Genomic DNA, 13,114 nt, shown 5'->3' on the forward strand with positions numbered 1-13,114 from the left:
CTACTCACGTTCCCACTGGGATTGGGTGGTGTCGAGGGTTGAAGGAAAAGCAAGGAGGCAGGCAGTCAGTCAGCCCCAGTGGAAGGGCACGGCAAATCGGAAGCAAAGTTGGACCCTCCTGCCTATGGAGAGGAGAATGTAGTTAAGAGGGAAAGATAAATCAGCCAGGATTGAATGGAGAAGTTGACTTGGTGGGCTGAATGGTCTAATTCTGCTCCTATCATTTATGAAGCCTGGGTGGACTTCCACATTTTTTCTGGTATCGTGCTCATGGTCACCAGCACATCAGAGGCAGCTGGGCAGCAAGAAACTTGAGGGCAGCACGGTGGTGCAGCGGTGGAGGTGCTGCCTTACAATGCCAGAAACCCGTGTTCAATCCTGAGTATGGGTGCTGTCTATACACTTTCTCCCCGTGATTGCGTGGGTTTCTTCTGGATGCTCCGGTTTCCTCCCACATTCTGAAGACATGCATGTTTGTATGTTGATTGGCTTCTGTAAATAGTCGCGAGTGTGTAGGATATAACTGGTGTATGGGCGATCATTGGTCGGCGCGGACTCGGAGGGCAGAAGGGCCCTTTAATTCTAAATTATGAATCAAATGAATATGGACAATGCCGACATGCTAATTCACGCAGCAAGGTTTAATACCTGACTGTGGTAACACAATTGCAGGGTGGCAGATATGCTTCACAAGGAACCATAGGGAAGAAAATCAGGGGTCCGCTGGCTTTTAACTTCAAACGTTTGTTTTAATAATTAAAAAAACATATAATGCACGATGGACATTACAAAGACTTCACAGAAAATCAGACTCCTCTGATGTAGACACTGTTATGACTTCCACATAAGATCAAACATCATTTCAAAAGCCTTTTTGAATTAGCATCATGGTTACTCTACATCAAACATTTCTACTGCAAGACGATGCAACATTACAAACCTTTGGTTAGGCCACATTTGGAGTTTTGCATGCAATTCTGGTCCCCCCACTAGGATGGACGAGGAGGTTAAGGAAAGGGTGCAGGGGCGGATTAACAGAATGATACCCGAATAAGGGGACATTAGTTATAAGGTCAAACTTGCAGTGTTTTCCCTGGAACAGCAGAGGTTGCAGAAAGACCTGATCGAAGTTTATAAAATGTTCAGAGGACTGGATAAGCAGTTGGAACCTTTAATCGCAGGATGGATACATCAAATACTAGAGGGCATGGCTTTAAGGTGAGAAGAGCAAAGTTTAAAGGAGATGTGTGGTGCACGTTTTTTTTACACTGAGCATCACTCAGCCTGCTGGTACTTGGAATGCTGGGGTGGAGGTTGAGGTATGGACAATAGTGGCATCTGAGACCTGATGGGATAGGCGCATGGAAAAGCAGGGAATGGAGGGATATAGATAATGTGCAGATAATTGGTCGGCATCATGTTGGGCCATAGGGCCTGTTGCTGTACTGTGCTAAATTCTAACGAATCAGCTGACACCAGGCAGGCCTCAGTGATTCATTGTTCACTTTCCTTTATTTGGTCAAATGATTCAATTACATAAAAATAAAGTTAGTGTTTGAAATTAAATGTGTTCGTCTTATAAGCAACATCTGTCCTTTAACTCCTCTTCTCAATGGACTCGAACACACAGGACATAGGCTGAAAAATAAATGGAACTGATGAGGATTGGGAGAGTGTTAGCCGGCCCAGTTTGCACTACGATCAATCACTTTGATCTTCAGACCAGCGTTTACATGGCTACGCAGCAGCAGTGCACAAATACAAATGCTTATATGTATGTTTGAGTGTTTGCATATATGTGTATATATGTACTTGGCCAATGTATGGATAGATATATGTATATGTGTGTGTATGTGTAGTGTATAAGTATGTATGTAGATGAGATGTTTGTGAATTAATTGATGAGGAGTGGAGAAGGGGTAGGAATTAATAAGTGTATTCTTCCTCCTACACCTTTTTGAACATGTAAGATTTAATTTGTGTTGTTTATGATAATTTATTAATTGAGTTGTGTATAGGTTTATCGTTCATTTCATTTTATTGTTATTTTGTTTTGTTTTGATCTTATTTTTGTTTTACATGTTCAAAATAAAACATAAACAAACAGTGTTTACATGAAAGGCAGTCACTTGCCAATCATCCTTCCTTGACAGTTACAAATGTCTGACGGGATGAAACGGGGGTGACCATGGCAACAAGCAGTAAACATGTTTCCCGTTGTGCTTAACGAGGTGTAGTCTTTCCCGACTCGGCACAGGCCCCACCTGCTCCAGGTACAGACCCAGTGCTGTAGAGAGTCTAACTCCTCCTCGTCTCTCAGGCCACACTTTCACCTTTCGTGTCTGTGCTTGTTAACATGTGCCTCTGGGCTAATCCGGATATCAATACCTTGATTGATACTGCGGAGGTCCCGATTTATAACCTCTTCCCTTGATCCCTCCACTCTGCCAGCACAACCTCATCATCATATATATATACAGTCGGAAACAGGCCTTTTCGGCCCACCAAGTCCGTGCCGCCCAGCGATCCCCGTACATTAACACTATCCTACACCCACTAGGGACAATTTTTACATTTACCCAGCCAATTAACCTACATACCTGTCATCCCTCCACAGTTGATATTGCTGGTGCTTTGTGGACCACGATCGTGGATTCTTCAATCTCCCCTCTCCAAGACTGCAACATTCTTACCCCAGACACCAGGAGTAATGTACCACCCTGGTCATATATATCACAGACCACCGATGATAGAATCATTATTTGCTCTCTCTATCACCCCATTGTCGTTCTCGGCTGAGCCATGCTTTGGCTCGGGCACCTCACTGATGAACCATCAGCCCCACACAATCCAGCAGGTAAAACCTCAGGAAGCGAGGCAGGCTGAGGCCCCTGGAGCTCCCACCCATTCCTCCTATGTTGTTCGGAGGTCACTACACCCTCTGCGGCTCTGGCAGGCTGACCAGTTCCATGAAGGTGCTAGGCATGAAGTTCTCAGCCTGATGGATGCCCTGCAGTGGTTCCAGCTGCCACTGAACCAGAGAGCAACAGCTGGAGCCAGTTCTGGCACATGGCCCTCCAGAATACAGTGAGCTTTCAGTCACACACCAGGGAAATAGTCCCTTTGGCCCCTCATCCATGCCGATCAACATGCCACATCTACGTTTGTCCCATTTGCCCACTTTTGGCCTATATACCTCTGAGCATTTACTATCCATGTACTTGTGGAATGCCTTTTAAATGCTGGCTCCTGCCTCAACCACCTCCTCTGGCAGCTCGGTCCATATACCCACCACCCTCTGTGTGAAACAATTGCCCCCCCAGATTCATTTAAAATCTTTCTCCTCACACCTTAAACCCTGGTTCTTGATTCCCCTACACTGGGTTAAAGACTATACATTTACCCTATCTATTCCCCTCATGATTTGATACCCCCAGCCTCTTACGCTCTAAGGAATTAAGTTCTAGCCTGCCCAGCCCCTCGAGTGGTGGTGGGGACAGATATGTCATTGGTGTTTCAGAGGTTTTAGATAGGCACTTAGATTTTCAGAAAATGGAGGGATATGGATCATGCACAGGCAGAGGAGATTAGTTTAACTTATCATGTTTGGCACGAACATTGTGGGTTGAAGTACCTGTCCCCGTGTTGTAATTTTCCATGTAGAAATAAAAAAACTGCAGATACTGATTGACACAAAAGGGCACAAAGGCTGGAGATCATGGATAGGTGATGTTTCAGGCACTGAAATCTTCCATCCTCTATACTGCAGTGGGAAAGTCGCACATTTCTCGGGATCCTGTGCACTCCTAGCTCCACACAACCAACAACACCTGTGACCTCCCCTCTCCCCGGGGCAAGTTTTGTTTTGTTACACATGGCAGTGTACACATGGAACCTGCTGCCAGGGGTGTTGTGGACGCAGATAAGATAGTGTTTTAAGACTTTTGAATAGACACATGGATATGCAGGGAATGGAGGCACATGGATTACGTGCAGGCAAGTAAGACCTGGCCTCGGCATCATGTTTGGCAGATATTGCAAGCCAAAGAGCCTTTTCCTGTGCTGTACTGTTCTATTTTTCTGTGTGACAATAGACAATAGGTGCAGGAGGAGGCCATTCGGCCCTTCGAGCCAGCACTGCCATTCAATGTGATCATGGCTGATCATTCTCAATCAGTACCCCGTTCCTGCCTTCTCCCCATACCCCCTGACTCCGCTATCCTTAAGAGCTCTATCTAGCTCTCTCTTGAATGCATTCAGAGAATTGGCCTCCACTGCCTTCTGAGGCAGAGAATTCCACAGATTCACAACTCTCTGACTGAAAAAGTTTTTCCTCATCTCAGTTCTAAATGGCCTACCCCTTATTCTTAAACCGTGGCCCCTTGTTCTGGACTCCCCCAACATTGGGAACATGTTTCCTGCCTCTAACGTGGCCAACCCCATAAATAATCTTATACGTTTCGATAAGATCTCCTCTCATCCTTCTAAATTCCAGTGTATACAAACCTAGTCGCTCCAGTCTTTCAACATATGATAGTCCTGCCATTACGGGAATTAACCTAGTAAACCTACGCTGCACGCCCTCAATAGCAAGAATATCCTTCCTGCCATGGGAAGCATAACTTCAACACCTTTCGCTGAATACTGCAGAACAAGCTGTCTACAACAAATAAACAAACGCTGGAGTAACTTAATAAGTGTCTGTGGTGGGAATGGGTGAGCGATGTCTTGGGTTGGAACCCATCTTCAGACTGCAGCATCTGATTTTAGGTTGCATTTTACCACCTTTTACTCCAAGATGGACAACATGCAAATACTATTGTATGCTTCTTTTTGAACTAATTTTGTAAATTCTTTGGCGGGGTACCTGATTTGCAGCCAAGATTAACTACAACAATGTTTTACGACCAAAAACAATTGCATTTGAACTTATAGCAAATTCCTGAAACAAAGAATGGATCTTTACCCATACTTAGTTTGGAGTTATTATTACAAAGGCAGACTTTAGTAGTTTATGGTCACACACTTATGTTATAATTTAACAACAGCCTTCCATCTAGATTCAACCATCAAAAAACCAATAAGCCATTTGAACGAGCAGAAAGTTAATGAACCAATCTTTTACACCCCGGATCGCAAAAACCTGTCAACCGTTTCACTCACATGTTGCAGTGGGAGCACAGATTACTCCTTCACTTTGGAGCCTGCACCTGAAAGGGAAGTAGAGAGGTTAACAATATGATCACACGTCAGAGTTACATGCATAATCCTGCACCAGCACTACCAAGTCCATTTACACCTGATTTCTGAATCCTCTCCCTATTTAGAAAATAGTCTACACTATTCCTTCACCAAAGTGCATGACCGTACACTTTGCTCCACTGTATTCCATTTGCCACTTCATTGCCCACTCTCCCAACCTATCCAAGTCCTTCAGCAGACTCTGTGCTTCCTCAACACTACCTGCTCCTCCACCTATTTTCGTATCATCTACAAACTTGGCCACAAAGCCATCAACTCCACCATTCACATCATTAACATATAACATGAAAAGTAGTGGACCCGATACTGACTCCCAGGGAACACCACTAGTCCCCAGCCGCCAACTAGAAAAGGCCCTGTTTATTTCCACTCGTTGCCAGTTAGCCAATCTTCTGTCCATGCTGGTACATTGCCTCTAATACATGGTCTCCTACCTTGTTTAGCAGCCTCACGTGTTGCACTTTAGCAAAGGCCTTCTGAAAATCCAAGTAAATAACATCCACTGACTCATCCTTAATGATGGACTCTAAAATCTTTCCAACTATTGAAGTCAGGATAACCGGCCGATAGTTATTCCTCTTTTGCCTCGCTCCCTTCTTAAAGAGTGAAGTTACATTTGATTTTCCAGTCTCTTGGAACCATTCATGACTGTAATGATTCTTGAAAGATCACTACTAATGCCTCCACAATCTCTACAGCTACCTCTTTCAGAACCCTGGGATGTCGTCCAAGTGACTACTTATCGCGGGGCTTGGGTCGCGGACATTTCACCGTCCGGCGCGGCCTAAAATAGGCCGCGGGATTTCTCTCTGCTGGGCGGGGGCTTCAATGTCGGGAGCCACGACCGCCCTGACGTGCAGCAGCAGCGGCAGCGACAGTGTGTTCGCCCGCCCCGGATCGCGGGGCTTGGGTCGGCCCGCCGCGGACCTTTCACCGTCCGGTGCGGCCTGCAGCCACAACAACCTGACCGCGGGAGAAGACGGCAGGGGAAGGGAAAATACATTGTGGCCTTCCATCACAGTGAGGAGAGGACTGGAGGAGACTCACTGTGATGGATGTTTCTTTTTTTTGTGTGTTTTTGGGGTTGTGTAATTTGCCTATTTTAATGCTTTATTGTGTAATCTGCCTCATTTAATGTTTTATTGTTGGACAGTGGGTGACTGAATTTCGTTTTTTTGGATGACAAATAAAGCTATCTTGAATCTTGAATTCAGCTTCCCAAACACCTTCTCCTCTATAATAGCGACTGCACCCACTACTGCCCTTGACGCTTGAATTGCTGACATGTTGCTGGTGTCTTCTGCTGAGAAGACTATTGCAAAAATCGTATTCAATTAATTTGCCATTTCTTTGTTCCCATTACTACTTCTCCAGCATATTTTTTCCAGTAGTCCAGTGTCCACTCTTGCTTTTCTTTTACTCCTTATAAATATGAAAAACATTTGGTATCCTTTTTTAAATTATTGGCTAACTATGTCATCTGTTCTCCCCTTATTGCTTTTCTGTTGGTTTTCAATAGCTTCCCAATTCTCTAGTTTCTCACAAATCTGTATCATATTATGAGCCTTCTCTTTAGCTTTGACTTTCTTTGTCAGCCATGGTCACCTCGTTCTCCCCTTGGTATGTTTCTCCCTCTTTGGGATGAAAAGATCCTGCATCTTCTGAATTACTCCCAGAAAGTCTTGCCATTGCTACTTCACTGTCATTGCTGCAGGGGACCATTTCCAATCAACTTTAACCAGTTCCTCTCTTATGCCTCTGTAGTTATCTTTACTCAACAGTAATAACGATGCATCCAATTTCAGCTTCTCCCTCTCAAATTGCAGGTTAAATTCTATCATATTATGATCACTGCCTCCTCGGGGTAATTTCACTTTGGAGACTTCAGTAACCTCTTCTGCACTCTCCTTCCCTTTAACTTTATCTATACATCCAATCTGGTGACTGTACAATCCCAGTACCAATCCATGTGCCAATTTGCTTGTGACATGCCAAAGTACAACACCTCACACTATATCATTGGGTTATCAAGTGGACATTGCAGCAGCAGCAAGGATGACTGTTGGCTGAAAGTAAGTGAGTGTGAATTACAGGTAAAAGTCTGTTTAAAAACGAATGCCAAAGGGACGTTAGCAGGCATTCACTGAAGCGCAAACCTCCAAGCTCGTCAGAGTAAGGCAGGTTGGGAGTGAGTGCGGTGATTGGCTGAGCAATTAAATTAGAAGTTTGGTAAATTGGCCAATTAGGTAATTTAGTAACTGATATAAACAAGGCTTGCTCAAGGGGTGCGGCCCTGTCGAGGGAAGTGCCCTGTGAGAAAAGTGCGGGTCTTTGGCTGCGAGTCTTCGGTGAGGAGGATACACTTGTTTTTGAACTTGATTTATGTTTTTTGACACTAAAGTAATGGCAGACAAGTTGGTGCAGTGTGTTTCGTGCAGGATGTGGGAAGGTAGGGACACCGCTGGAGCTTCTGGGAACTACATGTGCACGAATTGTGTCCAGGTGCAGCTCCTGAATGGACATGTGGTGGAGGTGGAGAAGCAGCTGGATGACCTCAGCCATCCGGGAATGCGAGTTTCCTGGACAGGACCTACTGTGAGGCTGTCACGCCAAGGGTCCAGGTCGAGCGAAGGTGGGAGACCGTTTCAGGGGGGAGTAAACATGCCTATTGCAAACAAGTACACCCTCTTGGGAGCTGTTGGGGCAGAAGACGCTTCCAGTCCGAGCGGCGGACAGATCAGTGGCTCCAATCGTGGCAAAGAGACTCGACCGGGAAGACCGATGTCAGGAAGAGCCATAGTACAGGTGACTCCATTGTCCGAGGACAGTAGATTCTGTGGCGACAGGCGGGACTCAAGGATGGTCTGTTGCCTCCCTGGTGCCAGGGTTCAAGACATCACGGGGCGGCTTCAGAACATCCTAGCGAGGAAAGGCAATCAGCCGGAATCACGTGGGCACAAACGATGTCGGGAGGAAGAGGAAGGAGGTACTGCAACGTGAGTTTAGAGAGTTAGGAAGAAGACTGAGAAGTGGAACTACGAGGGTGGTTATCTGTGGATTGCTTCCTGTACCTCATGCTAGTGAGAGCAGGTACATGGAGATCGGGGATATGAATGAATGACTGTGGGGCTGGTGCAGGGATTTAGATGTCTAGACCACTGGGATCTCTTCTGTGGTAGGGGTGACCTGTACAAAAGGGACGGGTTACACCTTAACAGCAGGGGGACCAACATTCTGGCAGGCAAGTTTGCTAGTGTTACACGTGTGGCTTTAAACTAAGTAGTGGGGGGGAGGGGGAGGGATTGACAAATTGGGAGTATAAAGATGGAGTTAAAGGGGAAGTGAGTGCAGGAGAAATTGCAAAAGACTCTCGAATAAATGGGAAGGAAGGTTCTAGATGGGATAAGAGAGTAAGGTCAGGGCCAATGGTGACTGGTGTGAGAGGGGAGGTGAATAACAAAGTTAAAGAGTTGTATTTAAATGCGCAAAGTATAAGAAATAAAGTGGATGAGCTTGAGGCTCAGTTAGACATTGGCAAGTATGATTTTGTGGGAATCACAGAGACATGGCTACAAGAGGACCAGGGCTGGGAACTGAATATTCAGGGGTATACAACCTATCGAAAAGACAGACAGGTGGGCAGAGGGGGTGGGGTCGCTCTGTTGGTAAGGAATGATATTCTGTCCCTTGCAAGGGGTGACATAGAATCCGTAGTTGTAGAATCAGTATGGATAGAAATTAGGAATTGTAAGGGTAAAAGGACCCTAATGGGAGTTATCTACAGGCCCCCAAACAGTAGCCTCGACATAGGGTACAAGTTGAATCAAGAGTTAAAATTGGCATGTCGCAAATGTAATGCTACGGTGGTTATGGGAGATTTCAACATGCAGGTAGACTGGGAAAATCAGGTTGTTACTGGACCCCAGGAAAGAGAGTTTGTGGAGTGCCTCTGAGATGGATTCTTAGAACAGCTTGTACTGGAGCCTACCAGGGAGAAGGCAATTCTGGATTTAGTGTTGTGTAATGAACTCTATTTGAGGCAGTGATCATAATATGATAAGTTTTAATCTACAAATTGAGAAGGAGAAGGGAAAATCGGAAGTGTCAGTATTACAGTATAGCAAAGGGAATTACAGAGGCATGAGGCAGGAACTGGCCAGATTTGACTGGAAGGAGACCCTAGCAAGGAAGACAGTGGAACAGCAATGGCAGGTATTCCTGGGAATAATGCAGAAGTTGCAGGATCAATTCATCCCAAAGAGGAAGAAAGATTCTAAGAGGAGTAAGAGGCACCGTGACTGACCAGGGAAGTCAAGGACAGCATAAAAATAAAAGAGAAGAAGTATAACATAGCAAAGAGCGGGAAGCCAGGGGATTGGGACTCTTTTGAAGAGTGACAGAAAATATCTAAAAAGGCAATACGGGGAGAAACGATGAGGTACGAAGGTAAGCTAGCCAATAATATAAAGGAGGATAGTAAAAGCTTCTTTAGGTATGTGAAGAGGAAAAAAATAGTTAAGGCAAATGTGGGTCTCTTGAAGACAGAAGCAGGGGAATTTATTACGGGGAACATGGAAATAGCAGATGAGTTGAACAGGTACTTTGGATCTATCTTCACTAAGGAAGATACAAACAATCTCCCAGATGTTCTAGTGGCCAGAGGAAGAACTCAGGGTGACGGAGGAACTGAAGGAAATTCACATTAGGCAGGAAATGGTGTTGGGTAGACTGATGGGACTAAAGGCTGATAAATCCCCAGGGCCTGATGATCTGCATCCCAGGGTACTTAAGGAGGTGGCTCTAGAAATCATGGACGCATTGGTGATCATTTTCCAATGTTCTATAGATTCAGGATCAGTTCCTGTGGATTGGAGGGTAGCTAATGTTATCCCACTTTTTAAGAAAGAAGGGAGAGAGAAAACAGGAAATTATAGACCAGTTAGTCTGACATCAGTGGTGGGGAAGATGCTGGAGTCAATTATAAAAGACAAAATTGCGGAGCATTTGGATAGCAGTAACAGGATCGTTCTGAGTCAGCATGGATTTACGAAGGGGAAATCATACTTGAGTAATCTTCTGGAATTTTTTGAGGCTGTAACTAGGAAAATGAACAGGAGAGTGTTGGTGGATGTAGTGTACCTTGACTTTCAGAAAGCCTTCAACAAGGTCCCACATAGGAGATTAGTGGGCACAATTAGAGCACATAGTATTGGGGGTAGGGTACTGACATGGATAGAAAATTGGTTGGCAGACAGAAAGCAAAGAGTGGGGATAAATGTGTCCCTTTCAGAATGGCAGGCAGTGACTAGTGGGGTACCGCAAGGCTCGGTGCAGGGACTGCAGCTATTTACAATATACATTAATGACTTGGATGAAGGGATTAAAAGTAACAATAGCAAATTTGCAGATGACACAAAGCTGGGTGGCAGTGTGAACTGTGAGGAAGATGCTAAGAGGTTGCAGGATAACTTGGACAGGTTGTGTGAGTGGGCAAATGCATGGCAGATGCTGTTTAATGTGGATAAGTGTGAGGTTATCCACTTTGGTGGTAAGAATAGGAAGGCATATTATTATCTGAATGGTGTCAAGTTAGGAAAAGAGGATGTACGAGATCTGGGTGTCCTAGTGCATCAGTCACTACAAGTAAGCATGCAGGTACAGCAGGCAGTGAAGAAAGCCAATGGAATGTTGGCCTTCATAACAAGAGGGGTTGAGTATAGGAGCAAAGAGGTCCTTCTGCAGTTGTACAGGGCCCTAGTGAGACAGCACCTTTGGCAGTTTTGGTCTCCAAATTTGAGGAAGGATATTCTTGCTATTGAGGGCGTGTAGCGTATTATCACTGGGTTAATTCCCGGAATGGCGGGACTGTCGTATGTTGAAAGACTGGAGCGACTAGGCTTGTATACACTGGAATTTAGAAGGATGAGAGGGGATCTTATTGAAACATATAAGATTATTAAGGGATTGGACACGTGAGAGGCAGGAAAGATGTTCCCAATGTTGGGGGAGTCCAGAACCAGGGGCCACAGTTTAAGAATAAGAGGTAGGCCATTTAGAACGGAGATGAGGAAAAACATTTTCAGTCAGAGTTGTAAATCTGTGGAATTCTCTGCCTCAGAAGGCAGTGGAGGCCAATTCTCTGGATGCTTTCTTAAGGATAGCGGAGTCAGGGGGTATGGGGAGATGGCAGGAACGGGGTACTGATTGAGAATGATCAGCCATGATCACATTGAATGGTGGTGCTGGCTCGAAGGGCCGAATGGCCTACTCCTGCACCTATTGTCTATTAACAGCATATGTACAAAGGGATGTTGGGGTCCAAGTCCATCACTCCCTGAAAGTAGATAGAGTAGTAAAGAAAGCACATGGTATTATTGTTGCATTGGGTATAATAGTTAGGAAGTCATGATGCAGCTTCATAGACCTTTGGTACGGCCTCATTTGGAGTGCGCAGTTCTGGTCGCCCCAAAAGATGACTTTGGAGAGCATGATGTTTACCAAAATGATTCCATGGATTAGAGGTGGTGGTTGGACAAACTTGGATTTTTACTGTAGAGCATCGCAGGCTGAGGATGAAAGTATATAAAATTATGAGAGGCACAGATAAGGTCAGAACTTTTTCCCAGGGTGGAAATGTGAAAGACTAGACGCCACGGCTTTAAGGTGAGAGGGGCCAAAGTTTAAAGGAAATATGCAGGGCAAGTGTTTTTTACACACCGAGTGAATGTCTAAACTGCGCTGCCTGGGGTGGTGGTGGAGGCGGATACGACAGTCACATTTAAGAGATTTTTCGATAGACACATGGATATGCAGAGAATAGAGGGATATGGATCATGTCTAGGTAGAGACATTAGTGTAACTTGGCATCATATTTGGCACAGACCAGCCTAGCAACTACAGACCCATTTCCAAACTGCCATTCCTGTCAAAAGTCCTTGAAAAGGCAATTCTAAACCAATTAGTGCCTTATCTACACCAAATCACCATCCTGGAAAGTTTCCAGTCAGGTTTCAGAGCCCACCACAGCACAGAGTCTGCCTTGTTGAAGGTGCACAACGACCTGCTTCTCGCCATCGACACCGGCGACTGTGCAATCCTGCTCCTTCTCGACCTCAGCGCAGCGTTCGATACAGTTCCACAAGGCTCCATCCTAGGCCCCATTCTCTTCTCTCTATACATGCTCCCCCTTGGCCAAATCATTCAAAGGCACGGCATTTCTTTCCACTGCTATGCCGATGACACTCAGCTTTACCTCCCCCTGAAACCCAACAACCAGTCAAATTTAAACAGCTTCTTACACTGCCTTGAGGACATAAAATGTTGGATGGCACAGAACTTCCTCCAATTAAACGAGAGCAAGTCTGAGGTCATCCTATTCGGCCCCCCCCCGACTCCATCAAATCGATAACAGGCAGTCTTGGAAGCCTATCCTGCCTAGTCAAACCGCATGTCAAAAACCTCGGCGTGATATTTGACTCTGCATTAAAATTTGACAAGCAAGTCAACGCTGTGGTAAAAGCCAGCTTCTTCCAACTTCGTACCATAGCTAAAATCAAACCTTTCCTCCAATTTAACGACACTGAAAAAATCATTCACGCTTTCATTTCCTCCCGCCTAGACTACTGCAACTCCCTATACACTGGGATCAGCCAATCTTCCCTGTCCCGCCTGCAACTGGTCCAAAACGCCGCAGCGAGACTCCTGACGGGTACCCGTAAAAGGGACCACATCACGCCTACATCAAAAATCTTCTAACCCACCTCTCTAACTCCACGTCCCTCAGGTCGGCCGACTTGGGGCTACTCACTATCCCGCGGTCTAGGCTTAAGCTCAGGGGTGACCGCGCTTTTGC

The 13,114-nt window shown here is 45.4% G+C and overlaps 1 protein-coding gene across 1 annotated transcript in view; it reads right to left on the reverse strand.

Moving 5' to 3' along the window:
• LOC144611320 (gametocyte-specific factor 1-like) overlaps positions 1-13,114 on the reverse strand; it is a 98,867-nt gene that overhangs the window by 61,564 nt on the left and 24,189 nt on the right. Inside the window, exons 6-7 of the mRNA XM_078430369.1 lie at positions 5,164-5,210; positions 728-1,638 (exon numbers count right to left, since the gene is read on the reverse strand). Of these exons, the coding sequence (XP_078286495.1) occupies positions 5,185-5,210 (26 nt within the window). The 3' untranslated portion in view covers positions 728-1,638; positions 5,164-5,184. Of the gene's footprint in view, positions 1,639-5,163; positions 5,211-13,114 lie in introns of the transcript that reaches the window.

Source organism: Rhinoraja longicauda, chromosome 40 (genome assembly GCF_053455715.1).
Source record: "Rhinoraja longicauda isolate Sanriku21f chromosome 40, sRhiLon1.1, whole genome shotgun sequence".
NCBI lineage: Eukaryota > Metazoa > Chordata > Chondrichthyes > Rajiformes > Arhynchobatidae > Rhinoraja > Rhinoraja longicauda.